Source organism: Solea solea, chromosome 12 (assembly GCF_958295425.1).
Source record: "Solea solea chromosome 12, fSolSol10.1, whole genome shotgun sequence".
Lineage (NCBI taxonomy): Eukaryota > Metazoa > Chordata > Actinopteri > Pleuronectiformes > Soleidae > Solea > Solea solea.
Window position 1 is genome coordinate 4505299 of NC_081145.1, and position 15235 is coordinate 4520533.

Below are 15235 nucleotides of genomic sequence, written 5' to 3' on the forward strand. Positions count from 1 at the left end.
AATTTCACGTCTAAACTGAGGAAAAATCAACAAAAGCCACGATGTCACTCTGTGACCTTCTATCACCAGTATTGGAAAAAATAATAATATACATTTAACATGCAAGTTTATCACATGAGAAACCTCCGCAGTGATTTGACCGAGTTTGATGGATGTGTTTTACCCAGAAAGTGACTTGTGTTGCAGTCAAACACGGGGCAGCAGAAGCAGCACAGTGGGGTTCCACAGCTGCTCATAAATCAATACCCAGCATCCTCTCTGCTCTGCCAGTCACAGTCTGAAAACCACTGTGGTGGCCCGGACCATGCAGAGTACAAGCCTGTGTGAGGTGAACATGTGAAGTATAAGAGCAGAACATTGTTGGTTTGACACGGTCCCTTGTTTGGTCATCGATCACTCCTTGTCTCATTTATCTTCCTTCCTCCTTCATCATCCATCACTTTCTAAGTGTCACTTATTTATCGGAATTGCCTTTTTACAAAACCGCTAAAGCCCTCAGGTCTTTGGGTAGCAGCCTTGAACTTCTACCGATCAACACAAAAAGACACGATGAGGCCTGTTTTCATTACTTGGCTCGCACTGTTTTGCCTTCACAAACACCCGAGGGCAGCAGATAGTATCCATATTTTGAAAGCAACCTCAAGAAAACTGACAGTAAGCTTTTAATTGAGCTTTATTTACTAATTTCTCAACTTTCTTTTATTGCCGCTAGTCTCATTTTCACCTTATTGTAATTTATTTAAAAAAAAAATTAATACTATCCTGTCTACATTTTATTGTGTATCTTTTGTTATATTGTAGCATCTTTTACTTCACTGATCCATCCTCTTATTGGCTTTAATGCTTTAACATTAATGTTGAATGAATGAATGAGTGACTTAACACTTGATTAATACATTTAAGCTTATTTTTTTATTTCCTTTCATTCAAGACAATCTGTTCAATCACCCCAGCAGTGGCACAGAGATTGGCATTTTCAGATAACAGCATGAATATGATTTGCTCTATGGACACTCATATGAAACAAAGTTGCAAGGGCATCTTACACTTTACTCCACTGGAACGTCACTCCTTAAATTACATTTTTGAAATGTACATTTTGCTTTAGTGGCCACAAATGAATGGCAGCCAGTTGGATACTTAAGTGTGCTGCGCTTTTGTCTGATTTATTGACTGAAATGTATTTAATTTATTTAACATGTGTGCTGCTTGATGTCATCTCATTGTCTCATTTTTGGATTACCAATTGAATTCAACTGGATGTAGGACATGTCTTTTTAATTTGTCTTGTTTTAATGTATTCTGTATTCCTATTCTTTATATCTGTTTCTTATAATATGTAAAGCATTCTTTCTTAGCCTTGAAAAGTGTCACATAAATAAAATGAGTATTAATAGTAGTCATTTGCATGTAAATAATGTCTTTCTGTATGTGTGTGTGTGTGTGTTTGTCTCAGGACAAGCTATTTGCTCTTGAAGAGGACAAAATCACAAGTGGCAGAGGACGTTGTCCATACGACCCCAAGAGTCCCTGCACGTCGACTCTCTCCAGTAAGCCTCACTACTTTGTCACACATCCATCGCCTCATTATCAGCTCACTTAAAAGCTCAATATGTGTATGTGTCAATACTTTAATGTAGTTCAGTCAGAAAGTGGTGTCCTCACTCTGTTGATCTCCAAACAGTCAATGCTGCCATCTTGTGGTCTTTGAGAAAACAGCATCTTAAAAACAGGATGAGGGGGTTGCATTTTGATTTATCTGCCATCATTAATAATTCAGTGATTATTTGGTGTGTGTGTGTTTACATTAGGAGGAGAGCTGTACATCGGCCTGTACACTGACTACTGGGAGAACGACGGCGCTTTGTGTCGACTCAACACCCAGACGTACACGCGCACAGAGAGGGACGACAGGCAGCAGCTCAGTGGTTGGTGTTTATGACAGCAAAATGGTCACATCTCCCTTTAATTGCAAGGGAAGCACACAAGGAGGCAGCACATTTAGTTAGAAACCAAACACTGTTGTCAAAATACTGTGACACTCCGGAGAAAAGGTGTTATTTATGCTAGAGTGTAATGGAAGTAGTTTGTATGTACTGCTTCTTAAATGCTAAGGAATTGTCTTGCTGGCCAGGATGCAGATGAAATAAGTGATTTTTTTATTTAAGTGGGGATATACAGTATGACACCTGGATTTACAGTTTCAGCGACACAAGTAATATTTTACTACAAAACACAGTCTTTGTGGCTTCAAGTGAGACAATACAACACTAAAAAAAAATAATGACACACAATAATAAAGTTCATGAACATAAACGTGCTCATGGGGAGCTTTGTCTTTTCTTCAAATTATATGACACATAATAATCTACTGTATAACTATTCTTATCAAATATCAATATTTAATCAATTACTCAATTAATAATCAACAATTTTTTTGATTAATTTGTTTGAATGTTTTTTTATGGTTCAAGACAAGACTAAGATTAATATCAGCTTCTTAAATGATGTTTATATGTCAAATAAATCTTTAAGAGTGAATTATTTTGATATGCAGATAAGACATCATTTTGAGATGTTGAGGATTTCTCAATTAATTCGAGACAATGAACGTTAGTTGCAGCCCTATTCACATATGACAATTTGTACGATCCATTAAATAAATACAATGAGTATACATTTAAAATTAACATTGTACCTTTAATGTATATATGTATGTATGTATGTATATATATATATATATATATATACATATATATATATATATACATATATATACACATATATATATATAAATGTATATATATGTGTATATATATATATATATATATATATATATATATATATATAAATGTATATATAAATGTATTTTGTGGGTTACTGTTAAAATACGGGTCCAAAATGGCTGACCCAAAAATAATTTCCCCTAAATTGCACACACTGGTCCTTTAACCGTGTGTCTGTGTGTAACCGTAAACTCACTTATTCCCCCTGCAGAGCCTAAATTTGTGGGGTCAGCAGTTATCCCTGACAACGATGACAGGGACGATGACAAAGTTTACTTCTTCTTCACTGAGCGGGAGATGGATGCTGACGGCCTGAACAAGGCGGTGTACACCCGCATTGGGCGCGTCTGTGCGGTGAGAATGCAGTTGTTGTCTAAAGCCAATCTGGATATAATCCAGCAAATGCTGACAGAGCAAGTCATAATCCATATCTCCCCTCATCTCTCAGAATGACCAGGGCGGACAGAGGATGCTGGTGAATAGATGGAGCTCCTTCCTGAAAACCCGTCTTATCTGCTCTGTGGCTGGATCCAGTGGCATTGACACACACTTTGATGATCTCGGTATGCTGACTTATTACAGACGTTATTTTTCTTTGTTATCTATGCGTGACAAGCTTCTACATTTCTAGGCAACCCATCAATTTTAGGAAAGATTTATCGGTGGCAGGCAACATGTAGCTGCAAAGAATATTTATAACATAACATTTTCACTTTTGATTGCTAAAGACAAAACAAAGACCCACAGTTAGGCGTCCTTTTCATTCAATTCACGTCTGTGGACCTGAGGGCACAACACAGCATTTATATTTTGAATGGCACACTCAGGATGCATCGTTTTTTCGTTTTACTCTCAGGCATTTTACATAATTTATTGGGATTGCTGCAAACAACCTGACACTATGTTGTTCTTCGGCGGCCAGTTGTCTTCTTCGACTTCTTCCCTCACCTTCTTCCACATACTTCATTCAAACATCAATATGTTCAGCTCGATCAGGACATATTTTCTGAAATATTCAACGTTGTTTGGCACATTCTTGCCATTAAAATGATTTGAAAACGTATTCAAAAAGACATTTCAGCCTCATACTTCCACATACTTCAACATAGAAACTTCATGCAAACATGTGGAATATTTCATAGTTTCCAAAATATTCAACTTTCTTTCGAAGACAATGTCTCATTCAAATGTACGAGATGCACTTCAGACACACACCTTTTCTACCTACTTACTGGTTCCGATCAGATCAGCAGATTAGACTGTACACAGGTAAACATACACAGTCATGTATTAGCCTTTCCTTTCTATGTAATTCTACTCATTTATTATGTGTTTTTATACAGAATATTAAATTGCCTCTTATGTATTATTATGAATAAATATTATCACCTTTTGAAATAGCATATCTTCAGCTCCATTTTGGTGTGCTTTTACATTCAAGTGTGGAAGAGTGGTATGTAAACTTAATATTTCCAGCTGTTTCCTCAGGAACCAGCACAATTTTGGTTACTAACAGTGACCAAGGTTGTGATGAGGCTAAAAAATAAATTCTCATCTTGTGTGAATTTTGTGTTACAGAGGACATCTTTGTTCTCAAGGATAAGGATGGGAAAAACCCCACAATCTTCGGCCTCTTTAGCACAACAAGGTGGGTGAAGGGTGACATCTGTATTCCTGTGAGTAATCCCAATATTGCAATTCCTCATATCTCTACAATACATTTCTCCTGCAGTGCGGTGTTTAAAGGCTACGCTGTGTGTGTCTATAACATGGACGACATCAGAGCAGCCTTTAATGGTCCGTTCGCCTACAGAGAGAGACCTGAGCATCACTGGATACCTTACGAGGACAGAGTCCCCTACCCCAGACCTGGATCTGTAAGTCCTCAAGTCTTGATTTAACTGTCCTCAAACGTTCCTCTAACTCCTCTAAAGCACAGATTTCTAACATAGGACCTCATGATTTTCTTCACAATGACGTATGAACAATTCCTACAGGGTAACTCAAAGTGCTTTACAAGGGCATAGGAATACATTAAGAAAATCATAGAATAAAAGCAAGACATTAAAATGGCATTAATCAAAATAAAGAGTGCAATCCAATATACTGTATGTTTAAATAAGTGTATAATTGTCTGTGTGTAATCAACAACTGACTTTTAAATCAAAGTTAGTATAATGAAATTTTATTTTAACATATGTTCTTATTTATTTATTTTTTATTCAAAAATTAAATACAAATAAGTACAAAAACTAACTCCTGAAAATGACTATGACCTGGTTGACTGAGATATAAATATAATATAAATATTTCACAATAAAAGGTTTTACCTCCTGTCTTCCTTTTTGATTGTCTGCCCCGCCCTATGGGTTTCACCTGGGTCTTATTAGTCTCACCTGCCTCTCGAGTGAATTTAGTCTCTGTGCTCTCCAGTGCTGCTGTTGGTTCATTTGTTTCACTTTGTTTAGTTTTGTGCTGCTGCTGTGATGTTTCCTTGATTCCTTCTAGTTACACTTTCTTGTGCCCTGTGTGTTAAAGTGCATCTTTCTGTTTGAGCTTTTCTTGTGTCTTTCCCTCCTGCTTTCGATTGTTTTTTTGCCTTTTTTGTTTTATCAAAGTCCTAAATATTTGTAAAATGGAACAGAGGTGTTGCATAAGTGACAGATCGAGACATTGACATTGTCTTTGTCTTGTTTGCGATGAAATCCACGCAGCTAATATTGACGAGGATAGATCTCATCTTTTTCCTCATGCTTCTCAGCCAGGGCTGGTTCATTTGAGGCGCGGCTAAAAAGCATGTCGAGTGTGAAATGGAAATGCTCTACTTGGGCGTACAATATGGCCTCGCTTCACTAATATGATTAGCTGAGTGTCACGTGGTAATTTACCGTGCATGTGATGAACTTTATAGTTCTAGTAGTTTACCCTGAGATATTCATCATTCAGTTTCAGTTTTCGTTTCAGGTCTTTTCTTTACTTGTAACATGAAGTCAGTTATAAACATAGACAAAGTACTGCACCAGTGTAATCGACAGGTGATATCTGTGAATTTTCAAAATTTCAACAAAGAAGAGACAATTTCAAAGCCTCAAAATAAGATTTCCACTTGTCCGATAAAATGTAGTGATTTATGTTTTTTTTGTTTTACTACGAAGAGGATTAAAGAAACACCGGAGAAAGGTCACGTCATTGTTCTGAAAACCTCATTCTCTAATGCATCAGCATTATGCATTCACAGCATTCAGCTCCAGTCTGTGTCCAGGACATTTGCCCTTTAAGAGGAATAGTGTTGAGAGCTTGTAGGACAGCACTTCAGGTCACACAGGGGCCTGTTCAAATTGCTAACACATGTAATGGGCCTCTTCCGTCTCTCCTCTCTCACACTAGTGTGCCAGTAAAGTCAGCGGCGGTGGCTTCCACAGCTCCAAGGAGTTTCCTGATGAGGTTCTCCGGTTTGTGCGGTCTCACCCTGTCATGTATCGTCCAGTGCTTCCCCAGTACCGTAGACCGGTCCTGCTGCAGACAGAGCCGGGCAGGAGGAAGCTGACGCAGATCGCTGTGGACAGAGTCCAAGCCCAGGACGGACACTACCATGTTCTGTACATCGGCACTGGTACACTCTTTATAAAGAATTGGCAATATTGTGCTTTAAGGTCCAGTGTGTAAGAATCTGTCACGGTTGCAAAATGTACAACTGTTACCACTCTCTCCTTTTATTCATTCTCTTTCATTGGTTTGTGCATCACATTAACTTAATCCTCATCTGCACTGAAAGCTTCTGCTTCAAAATATTAAATGCTGAAGAAACGTGGGTGACTCAAGATGGTGGCCTCTCTAAAGGCTCTTACTTAAAGTATAAATACACATACAAAAGTGCTTATTTTCTGGCTACATAACACAGTTACACACTTGTCCTAGCATCTCAATCTCTTCCGGAAAGGCTTTATGCACCTTCCACTTGCAAGAGGCATGACCACAGATGTAGACGCTTGTTGTAGTTCACTAGGAGCAATGGCTATCTCGCAATGGCGCTGAATTACTTTTCCCAAATCAAAAGACAGCTGCTCTTTGGTGGCCACCATGTTGGATGTGTACCAATACACATTGCTTATCTGTCGCCATCACATTGAGCTCACCTGTAGTGCGCCAGGGAAAAAAACCTGTCTGTGATTGGTTCCCTTTTTTAGGAGATTCTGTGGTCCTTGCCAGACATGTCTGCAGAGCGAAAGCAAAATGGTTGTCAGACTCAGCTGGGTTCACCCAAGCTACACTTCCAAATATCTGCCAATAAAAAAAAACCTTCATTGTATTTCACTGAACCTTTAATCAAGAAAACCATGGGCAGCTTGATGTAAAATATTCAAACTAAATTGCAACTGTTGCCAGTTTTCTCCGTTTCTGTGGAAGAATAATGAATAATTCCCTGTAAAACATTTGTCAAAAGCCACAGTGTTGCATTAATATCTTCCTCTGTGTAGATGACTCGGTCGTGTTGAAAGCCATCACTATCTACAACAAAGACACAGACACCATGGAGGAGGTGCTGCTGGAAGAGCTGCAAGTATTCAAGGTACTCTCTATTTTTAGGCGCAAACTGTGAAAGCAAGTTTGACTTTGGAACCGAACAAGTTCTGCAATTTATACGCGTGCAAGTCACATCATTACTGCCTCTGTTACACAGTGTAAAGAAAATACTGATGAGCGGCCTTGTTTGTTTTCAGTGATAATGATTCGAAGGTATCAGTTCTCAGTCATGTTTGAAAACCATCCTCCACGGGGTGATGACTTTTGGTTGCGTCTTAATTGAAAGGTGTTTGAGGACAGACAGAAGCACAAATGGAAGCTTCAAGTTACCAAGAATGTATTCCTATAGGAAATGAAGAGACGGTTCATTTTCAAATAACCTTTTTTCTTTTTCCTATTAACAGGCGTCAGCACCAATCAGAGAGATGATAATATCACCTAAAAGGGTATGAGCAGCTTTAAATCCATTCTGTCATTTATTAATGCAGTTTTGTTGTTTAACCACAAGATAACTTTTCAACAAATTGTATTATATGTATATTATTGAGATGAAGTGTAGCCTACTTGCTACGACTATACATAATTATATGTCCTCACTCTCTTTATTGGAATGTGACACCAACATACAGGAAATATGTAAGCAGATTTAAAATAACAGCCTCTACAGGTAAAAATGGTACACTATTTAATATGACCTCCACAAGTGCATGTCCTTGTCCGACTGTTTCATACTTCTCAATATACAAGGTTGACTTTCAAACACATTATTTCATTCAAAGTGCCAACGATCACAGAGTTCTACAGACAAAGACATCCTATCATCGGTGCATCAGAAAGGCCACTCTCAAGAAAAATCAGCAATAATATGTGGTATTCAAGCTGTGATAAAAACCTTTCTGCCAGTACTTCCTGACAATGACAGGTCTAACCTCCAGAGTCTAGACCTAAATATTGTGGAGGCTGTACAGGATCAGCTAAGACAGAAATCAAAGACTCAAGCCTGAATCCTAAGAATAATTGTGCGAAGTGTTAAAAGAAAACTGGTTTAATTTACCACAAGATTACTGAAGAAAACTTCCAGACAAAAGAACTAAAAGAGTTCAAGAGGTGCAAGATGTGCCGAGTGCTGCGGTCACACTAAATACGGAATTGTTCCTAAAGAAGATTTTTTCTTCTTCGAAATATATGAATAATTGTCATAATTATGTATCTATTTAGTTATTTGAGTGTACATTCTTCCCGTATTTTCTCGTTGTATCTAGTAGACCAAAGCTACGCTAAAGAAGGCAGTGCATCACTGTGCGTCACGGCTGCATTTTTATTTCAGCATCCATGTTGACACACTGAGACGCGCCTCTATTTTTGAGCCTATTTTCCCGCTATGAGGCGTGTGGTTCCCTGCAAAAATAAATAAAACTGACACCTCTCACTGTAGTTTTAGAGCAAGACAGAATCATCAACATTAAACTAATGAAATATTTCTACCATAACGTCTTATTCTTTTTTTATGTATACAGCAACAGCTCTACGTTGGCTCTGAAGTGGGTGTGGCCCAGGTCAGACTGCATCAGTGTGACCGCTATGGCTCTGAATGTGCTGATTGCTGTCTGGCCAGAGACCCTTACTGTGCGTGGGATGGCTTCACCTGCTCCAGATATTACCCTGCTGGAGTCTACGCCAAGAGGTCTGTGTGTGTGTGTGTGTGTGTGTGTGTGTGTGTGTGTGTGTGTGTGTTAGCCAGCTGTTCACACATTAAAGCAGTGAATGTTCCATCATATCATCCTGCCCTGATGAATGTCACCACGCTCCGAGGCTGGTTTCTCAAGTGCCTGATAGACATGATTGCTGTGTGCTGCACACACACACACACACACACACACACCTCACCTCACCTCCTCTTTAAACTCTTTTCACCAAATGTCTTCCATCACATGCTCAAAATGACACCCTCTTTTGTCCCCCCCCCCCCTCTCTCCCATCACAGCCGACGATTCAGGCGGCAGGATGTTCGCCATGGCAACGCCGTCCAGCTGTGCAATGGGCTGCAAATTGATGGTTAGAGTGTGAAATGACTGTGGCACGTGTGTATGTGTGTGAACACATGTGTTTGTGTGCATTTAGTGGGGTCATCATTGTGACACCTACTGTATACAAGCAAGATGTTATTGTGTTGTCGTAGTCAAAACAACAATCACTGTATATTGTAAGCGAATGAAAAGGCCTTTTTTTGTTGCCTCACTACCCTTTATGTGTGTGTCTGTTTGTGTGTAGACGAAGGATCTGAACGGTTGGTGTACAGCGTCGAGAATAACAGCACTTTGCTGGAGTGTGTCCCTCGATCACTTCAGGCCAAAGTCATCTGGTTTCTTCATCAAGGAGGAGAGAAACACGAGGTGAGTGCGCCGCACCAACACATTAGTGCTAAATTAAATCAGTTGTTTTATGGGTTTAATGTTCAATATCGCTCATTGATATTTTCTCCAAACAACACACAAAAACAAATGTAAACATGAGAGGTACAGATACTTAAATTCATCTACAGGCCACATTATTAGGTACATTATTTTCAACTGCTTGTTAACGCAAATATTTAATCAGCCTGTGCATTCATGCATGTAGACATGGTCAGGAAGACCTGCTGAAGTTCAAACCGAGCATCAGAATGAGGAAGAGCAACCACTTTATTAGGTACACATAGTACTTTAGTGTTGAAGGAAAATGTTGTTTGTGCCTCTCAAAACTATAAAATAGTGAATTTACATACTGGTGACTTTTTTTTTTAATAAATAAACAAACAATTCAAATACCTTCCATCATAAGTGGTATACATATACACATATACATATGCTGTTTATATCAAACTGCTCACTCTCCTACACCAAAGTCCATGGAAAAAAAACAAAATCTGTGATTTAAGATCACGGCACACAGGATTTTGTAAGCCACTGCTACCGCCATCACTAAATTTAAATTACTTACACTATTGTGACTGTAAGTGTTTGAAATCCTTCACATGGGTTCACCTTTGCTTAAATTTGTCAAATGAGGCAGCAGTACACCAGCAGCCTCTGTCTTGCCCCTGTGAGATAAAAAAGTAGATTTAAGTGGGCAAAGTTTAACGCCTTTAACTTCAAAAGCCAGTAAACTAGTGCACCATTCAAATATATTCAAATACTGTCCCTGATTAATCCATGACTGTATTTTTACGTAACAGAAGCAGGTGTCTTCTGAATCACTAAACTGGACTAAAGAGAGAAATGATGTTGAATTTTTTCTCCATGAAGGTTGAAAGTGATGAGCGGGTGATCATGATTTCCCACGGGCTGCTGTTCTTACACGTCAAGAGCTCAGACGCCGGCGTGTACGTGTGCCAGACTGTGGAACACGGATACGTCAACACGTTACTCCGCATCACTCTGCACGTGCTGAGAGGGGAGCGGGTAGAGTCGGCGTTCCACAGGTCCAATGACGAGGAGGCGGAGAAACCTTCGTGCAGTGTCTCCTCTGACCCCCCACCGGGCCACAGCATCGGCCCCAGCATCGGCCCCAGCACCAGCCCCAGGGTTCTGGTGCCATCCTCGCTCCCGGGCCACCACTCCAAGCAGTGGTATAAGGAGTTTCTCAAGCTGATCGGCTACGGAAATGCCCAGAGAGTGGCAGAGTACTGTGAGAAAATGTGGTGCGTGGATAAAAAACGTAAAAAGACAAAAAGGAAGCACTCCTCTCCAGGTGGCGAGAGGAAAAGGAAAGAGAGGGGGGAGGTGAACTCCAACCGAGCGCCGAGGCACATTTTAGACACCTGAGGAGACTGAATGCACACACACACATTTATGCATACATACAGACACACTTTCTCTCTAAAGGTCAGACTCACTCAGTGTTTGCACCTTTTCAAAGATTTTTTTTCTTAGCTTTAAACAAAAGCAGTTGCAAAAAAGAAAAGAGAATAAACTGTAGCGGGTTGTTATGCTACTGCAGCTGCTTTTATCATTCAATTCCTTGATTAAGTTGTTTACATTCATCTAGTGCTGTCACGTTTTTTGTTATTATCCAAAATTAGGATATTTGTTCAAAAATTGAATGTTAAAAATCCAAATAAGTGCAAAATATAAAGCCTAGAAGTGCGTCGGCCATGCGAAGCAATTTTCATGTGGTCCAGCAGAGGGGGCTCTGAGCACAGTTTGGCCTTAAGTCCACTTTGAACAGCCCTCGTGGTCCAAAAATAAATAAGTATGTGCTGTCATCATGTTTTGATGGATGACACAAGCTACACCACACCAAACCGTCTGAATATTAAAAACAAATCTGCTGACTCACTTGCTTAGCTTAGCAGATAGCTTCATCCAAAGCAGTGGAGGAGGCAGCACAACCTCACAGAATTGAAAATGATAGTAATGATAAATTATAAATAATGTTGTCACATGTGTGCATGTGTGTGTGTGTGTGTGTGTGTGTATGTCTAAGAGAGAGAGAGAGTGCGCGAATATCACCGAAGGAATCGTGTAATATTCGTTGGAGCATGATGTTTGGGAAAAGTGACAGACTGTCTGACGCAGGCCCTGGGTTAAATATTTTGAATGTCAGAGTCAGTGCAGAGCAGAGGCCATGCGGCTGAACGGATGAATGATTAGGGCAGCGTCACGGTCTCTGATCCGAAAACACGGAACATAATATATCAGCAACCCGCGGACCGACCCGGCTGTCAGAGGAACCACACACAGACTCCGCTCTGCCAAACCTCTACTCCACCTCCTATTCAATACCAGAATATGACAAACTCTCACTAAAGGAAACAACAGTGTTATAAGTAATGGCCTTTTAATCTTTTTTTTGGTACGATGTTAACTTATTTTCTTGGGTTCTACTGAGTTCTGTTGTTTAGATGTCAAAACTGGAAAATATAGAGCTGTTTTTTTGTACAGTAAAAAAATAAATGCTTCAAGCTTATGGTCATGGCTGCAGTGAGTGTGTGTGTGTGTGTGTGTGTGAGAGAGAGAGAGAGTGTGAATGAACTATACATACAGTGAGATGTTGCAATGCCACTATAATGAATATTTAAGGCATGTTTGAGTTACAATTATGCCTTTAATGGAAACTATTAATATTTAAATGCTGTACTTGTACACCCTGTCACAGTAAATGAAAAGTACTTTTATGTGTGCAGTTGTGATCAAAAACATACCAAGAGAATTTTTGTGTGTTGTTGTATTTATCTAAAATGCAGGGTGCTTCTTTTGTGCGCACATCTGGTGAACTATAACGTGTATGTTCAGAGTAATCTTTGCACACTGGCTGTTTTCCCTCCTTTCTCCTTTTCTTTTACTTCCTCCCTCCATCACCCCGTACCCTCCACCTCTTCACGCACACCCCCTTTTGTTTGTCTGCAGATGGAAAGTTAATGACAGGGTGAACCATCCAAGCATGTCATTAGCAGAACTGATGAGTCAGCCTGGCAAACGTTCACGTTCATAATTGCGAGATGACGGAAACACAAATCAAGCTCACGCAGCAATGAAATGCATTGTGGCACTTATGAGTTTTGTCATGTCTTGCTTTTATTTTTGTATGGTTTTGACCTTCTTGACTTCACGTATTGTGTGCACGTTGTAAAGGAAAAACAATCATTGCTTAGTTTTGTCCTCACATGTCGTCCCTCATTATTCTGCTTAATCATTCTTCGAAGGGAAATTGATTAAATGATGTTCATCGTGCTTCACCTCGAATATGGTGCAAGCAAAAACAAACACCCACACACACATTAGCAATGAAGACAGTAAACCAATAAAGTGGAGACCCTCGCGTGTTATTATCTCCCCCCACACGAGAGTTTAAAATGTTAATCACTTCTTTTTTTTCCAGGTGAAAACCAGTGTATATGTGTACTCTATCTAGCGATGTTATTTTTTGATCTAGATTCAAATCTTAAGTGTTGAGTCTAAAGCCAGAGAACATAGTACCACCTCAGAAAATATTGAGCTCTCAAAATAACTCGTTTATCGCCAGTATTAAATTACAGTAGTGTAAATAGGCCGAGCAAAGTCAGCTTCACAGGATTTTTTTTTGCTATTTGTTTCATTTTCTATGTTCCCCAGTCAAAAGTCCCTCAGGTCAATCTCATCACAAACCCTGGTGTACACAGTACAACAGTATTCCTGAATTACCACCAGAAGAAGCTTGTGCACCAGTGGGTATAAAATATTAAAAGAAGTCTGTATATCTTCTGCCTCTCTGGTCAAACACCACCAACTGCATTCAAATTTTGTCATTGGCTCTCCATGTCCAATCACTGCGAGGGCGAGGGTCATTGTCCCAGACTCCTCCTGCTTTTAAAACCCGGCCACGTCACCTTTCTCTATCCCCTACTCAAAGCACAGTGGTCACGTCCAGACGGAAATGGCACGAAATGTAAACCATCTTTTTCTTTGCTGTTCCCCGTAAAGACGGCATTGTTCCAGGAAATATCTCCGTCCACACAGAACCACCTGGAACGACTCTAAACGCTGTACATAGTACATTTGTCAGCACTGTATGTTGCGTTGTAACGTTACACCAACAACAGAGAAGACGACGTTGCAAACGTTAGATATTAGACAGAATTAACAAAGTCAGGGGAAAGAGAAGGAAATAATGTCTGTTTGTTTAAGTTTACAGTTTTACAGCGACTTTAAAGACCCTGTGACTATTTTTGATTTTTTTTTTTTAAATGACTACAACTGTAACTGTATTTACTGCGGGCGGAGAGTCGCACACACACACACAGAAGTACACTGTGTGAGTGCAGCGCACACACACACAAAGTCACAGACACACGGCACACATAAACAGAGTCACAGACAATAACGAGCTGTAGATGTGCAGTACACAGGTGGCTGTGTGTGTGGAACAATCACTGATCTGTTTTGTTTCCTCCTCTCTTTATTTGACGATGCAACACTTTTGTTCACCCCTGTGTGTGAAATCTCTAAAGACAGAACATGTTCGAGTGATATCTAGTGTCTTTTCAGGTTGACTATAGTTACTTTTCATTGACAGGAGTTGGTAAAACTGTCAAACAATCTCCAAACACAAGACAATGCATGACTGGGAGCTGGGAATATGACGTCATCGTTTTCCTAAAGTAGCATATTCTCTGTCTACATGGAAAGGCGAGGCTGGCGTATTGAAATTTTACCATTTCAGCCCCTGCACTGCTCACCACTCTCCCTCCCTCCCCCCTTTCCCTCCTTCCTAAGACTCAGAAGAGTAAGTTGAGTGACTTGCCTGAAGTTTATACCTGAAATATTTTTGATAGTTTTGTCAATTTCCTGTCTTTGTAATTGTTTGACCGACCCTTATTGTTTTATATAGTGCATTTTTGCCCCTGTGAAACCTTGTGCCTCTGTTGGTCTTGCCTATTGTTCGCTTGGTGCCCACGTTTTGTTTTTCCTTCATTAGGATTCCCTGTTTGCCTGCCAGCCTGCCTAACAGCATACAAGAGACTCAGCAAGCCTGTTTATTAAAGTTAAATATTCTTCACTGCTCCTGCAGTCTTTGTTGTGTCTACATTTTGGAACCAAAGTAAATATATGGACCAAAAACAGAAATAAAACTATATTAAGTAAGACTTTTTGTTTTATAATGTTGTGCAATGTTAATAAAAGCAGAACTCTGCATGTTTTTACCCTAATTTAACAGCTTCAGAGTCATTGTGAAGTGGCTTGTTGCAGGGAGATTGGGGGCTGTCTCCACTCCCGGCCATAAGATCAGGGCCGCTGACCTGGAGAATCATGAGGTCTCACTCAGGAGAAACTTGAATTGCTTCATGGCACTACACGCACACACATTAGGATTAGTCTTACATGGGGAGGTGGAGCAATGTGATTTTACCACAGGACATCTGTAATATTGATAGCCAATTTGCACTGAATAAGAAATAACAATAACAC

General features: G+C 39.8%; 1 protein-coding gene across 1 annotated transcript in view; it reads left to right on the forward strand.

Annotated features, from left to right (window-relative positions):
• sema3e (sema domain, immunoglobulin domain (Ig), short basic domain, secreted, (semaphorin) 3E) overlaps positions 1-14976 on the forward strand; it is a 35272-nt gene extending 20296 nt beyond the window's left edge. Inside the window, exons 5-17 of the mRNA XM_058645834.1 lie at positions 1457-1550; positions 1812-1928; positions 2998-3140; positions 3235-3349; positions 4365-4434; positions 4519-4663; positions 6174-6399; positions 7265-7356; positions 7715-7756; positions 8828-8994; positions 9295-9365; positions 9582-9703; positions 10595-14976. Of these exons, the coding sequence (XP_058501817.1) occupies positions 1457-1550; positions 1812-1928; positions 2998-3140; positions 3235-3349; positions 4365-4434; positions 4519-4663; positions 6174-6399; positions 7265-7356; positions 7715-7756; positions 8828-8994; positions 9295-9365; positions 9582-9703; positions 10595-11113 (1923 nt within the window). The 3' untranslated portion in view covers positions 11114-14976. The remainder of the gene's footprint in view (positions 1-1456; positions 1551-1811; positions 1929-2997; positions 3141-3234; positions 3350-4364; positions 4435-4518; positions 4664-6173; positions 6400-7264; positions 7357-7714; positions 7757-8827; positions 8995-9294; positions 9366-9581; positions 9704-10594) is intronic.
• The last annotated feature ends 259 nt before the right edge of the window (positions 14977-15235 follow it).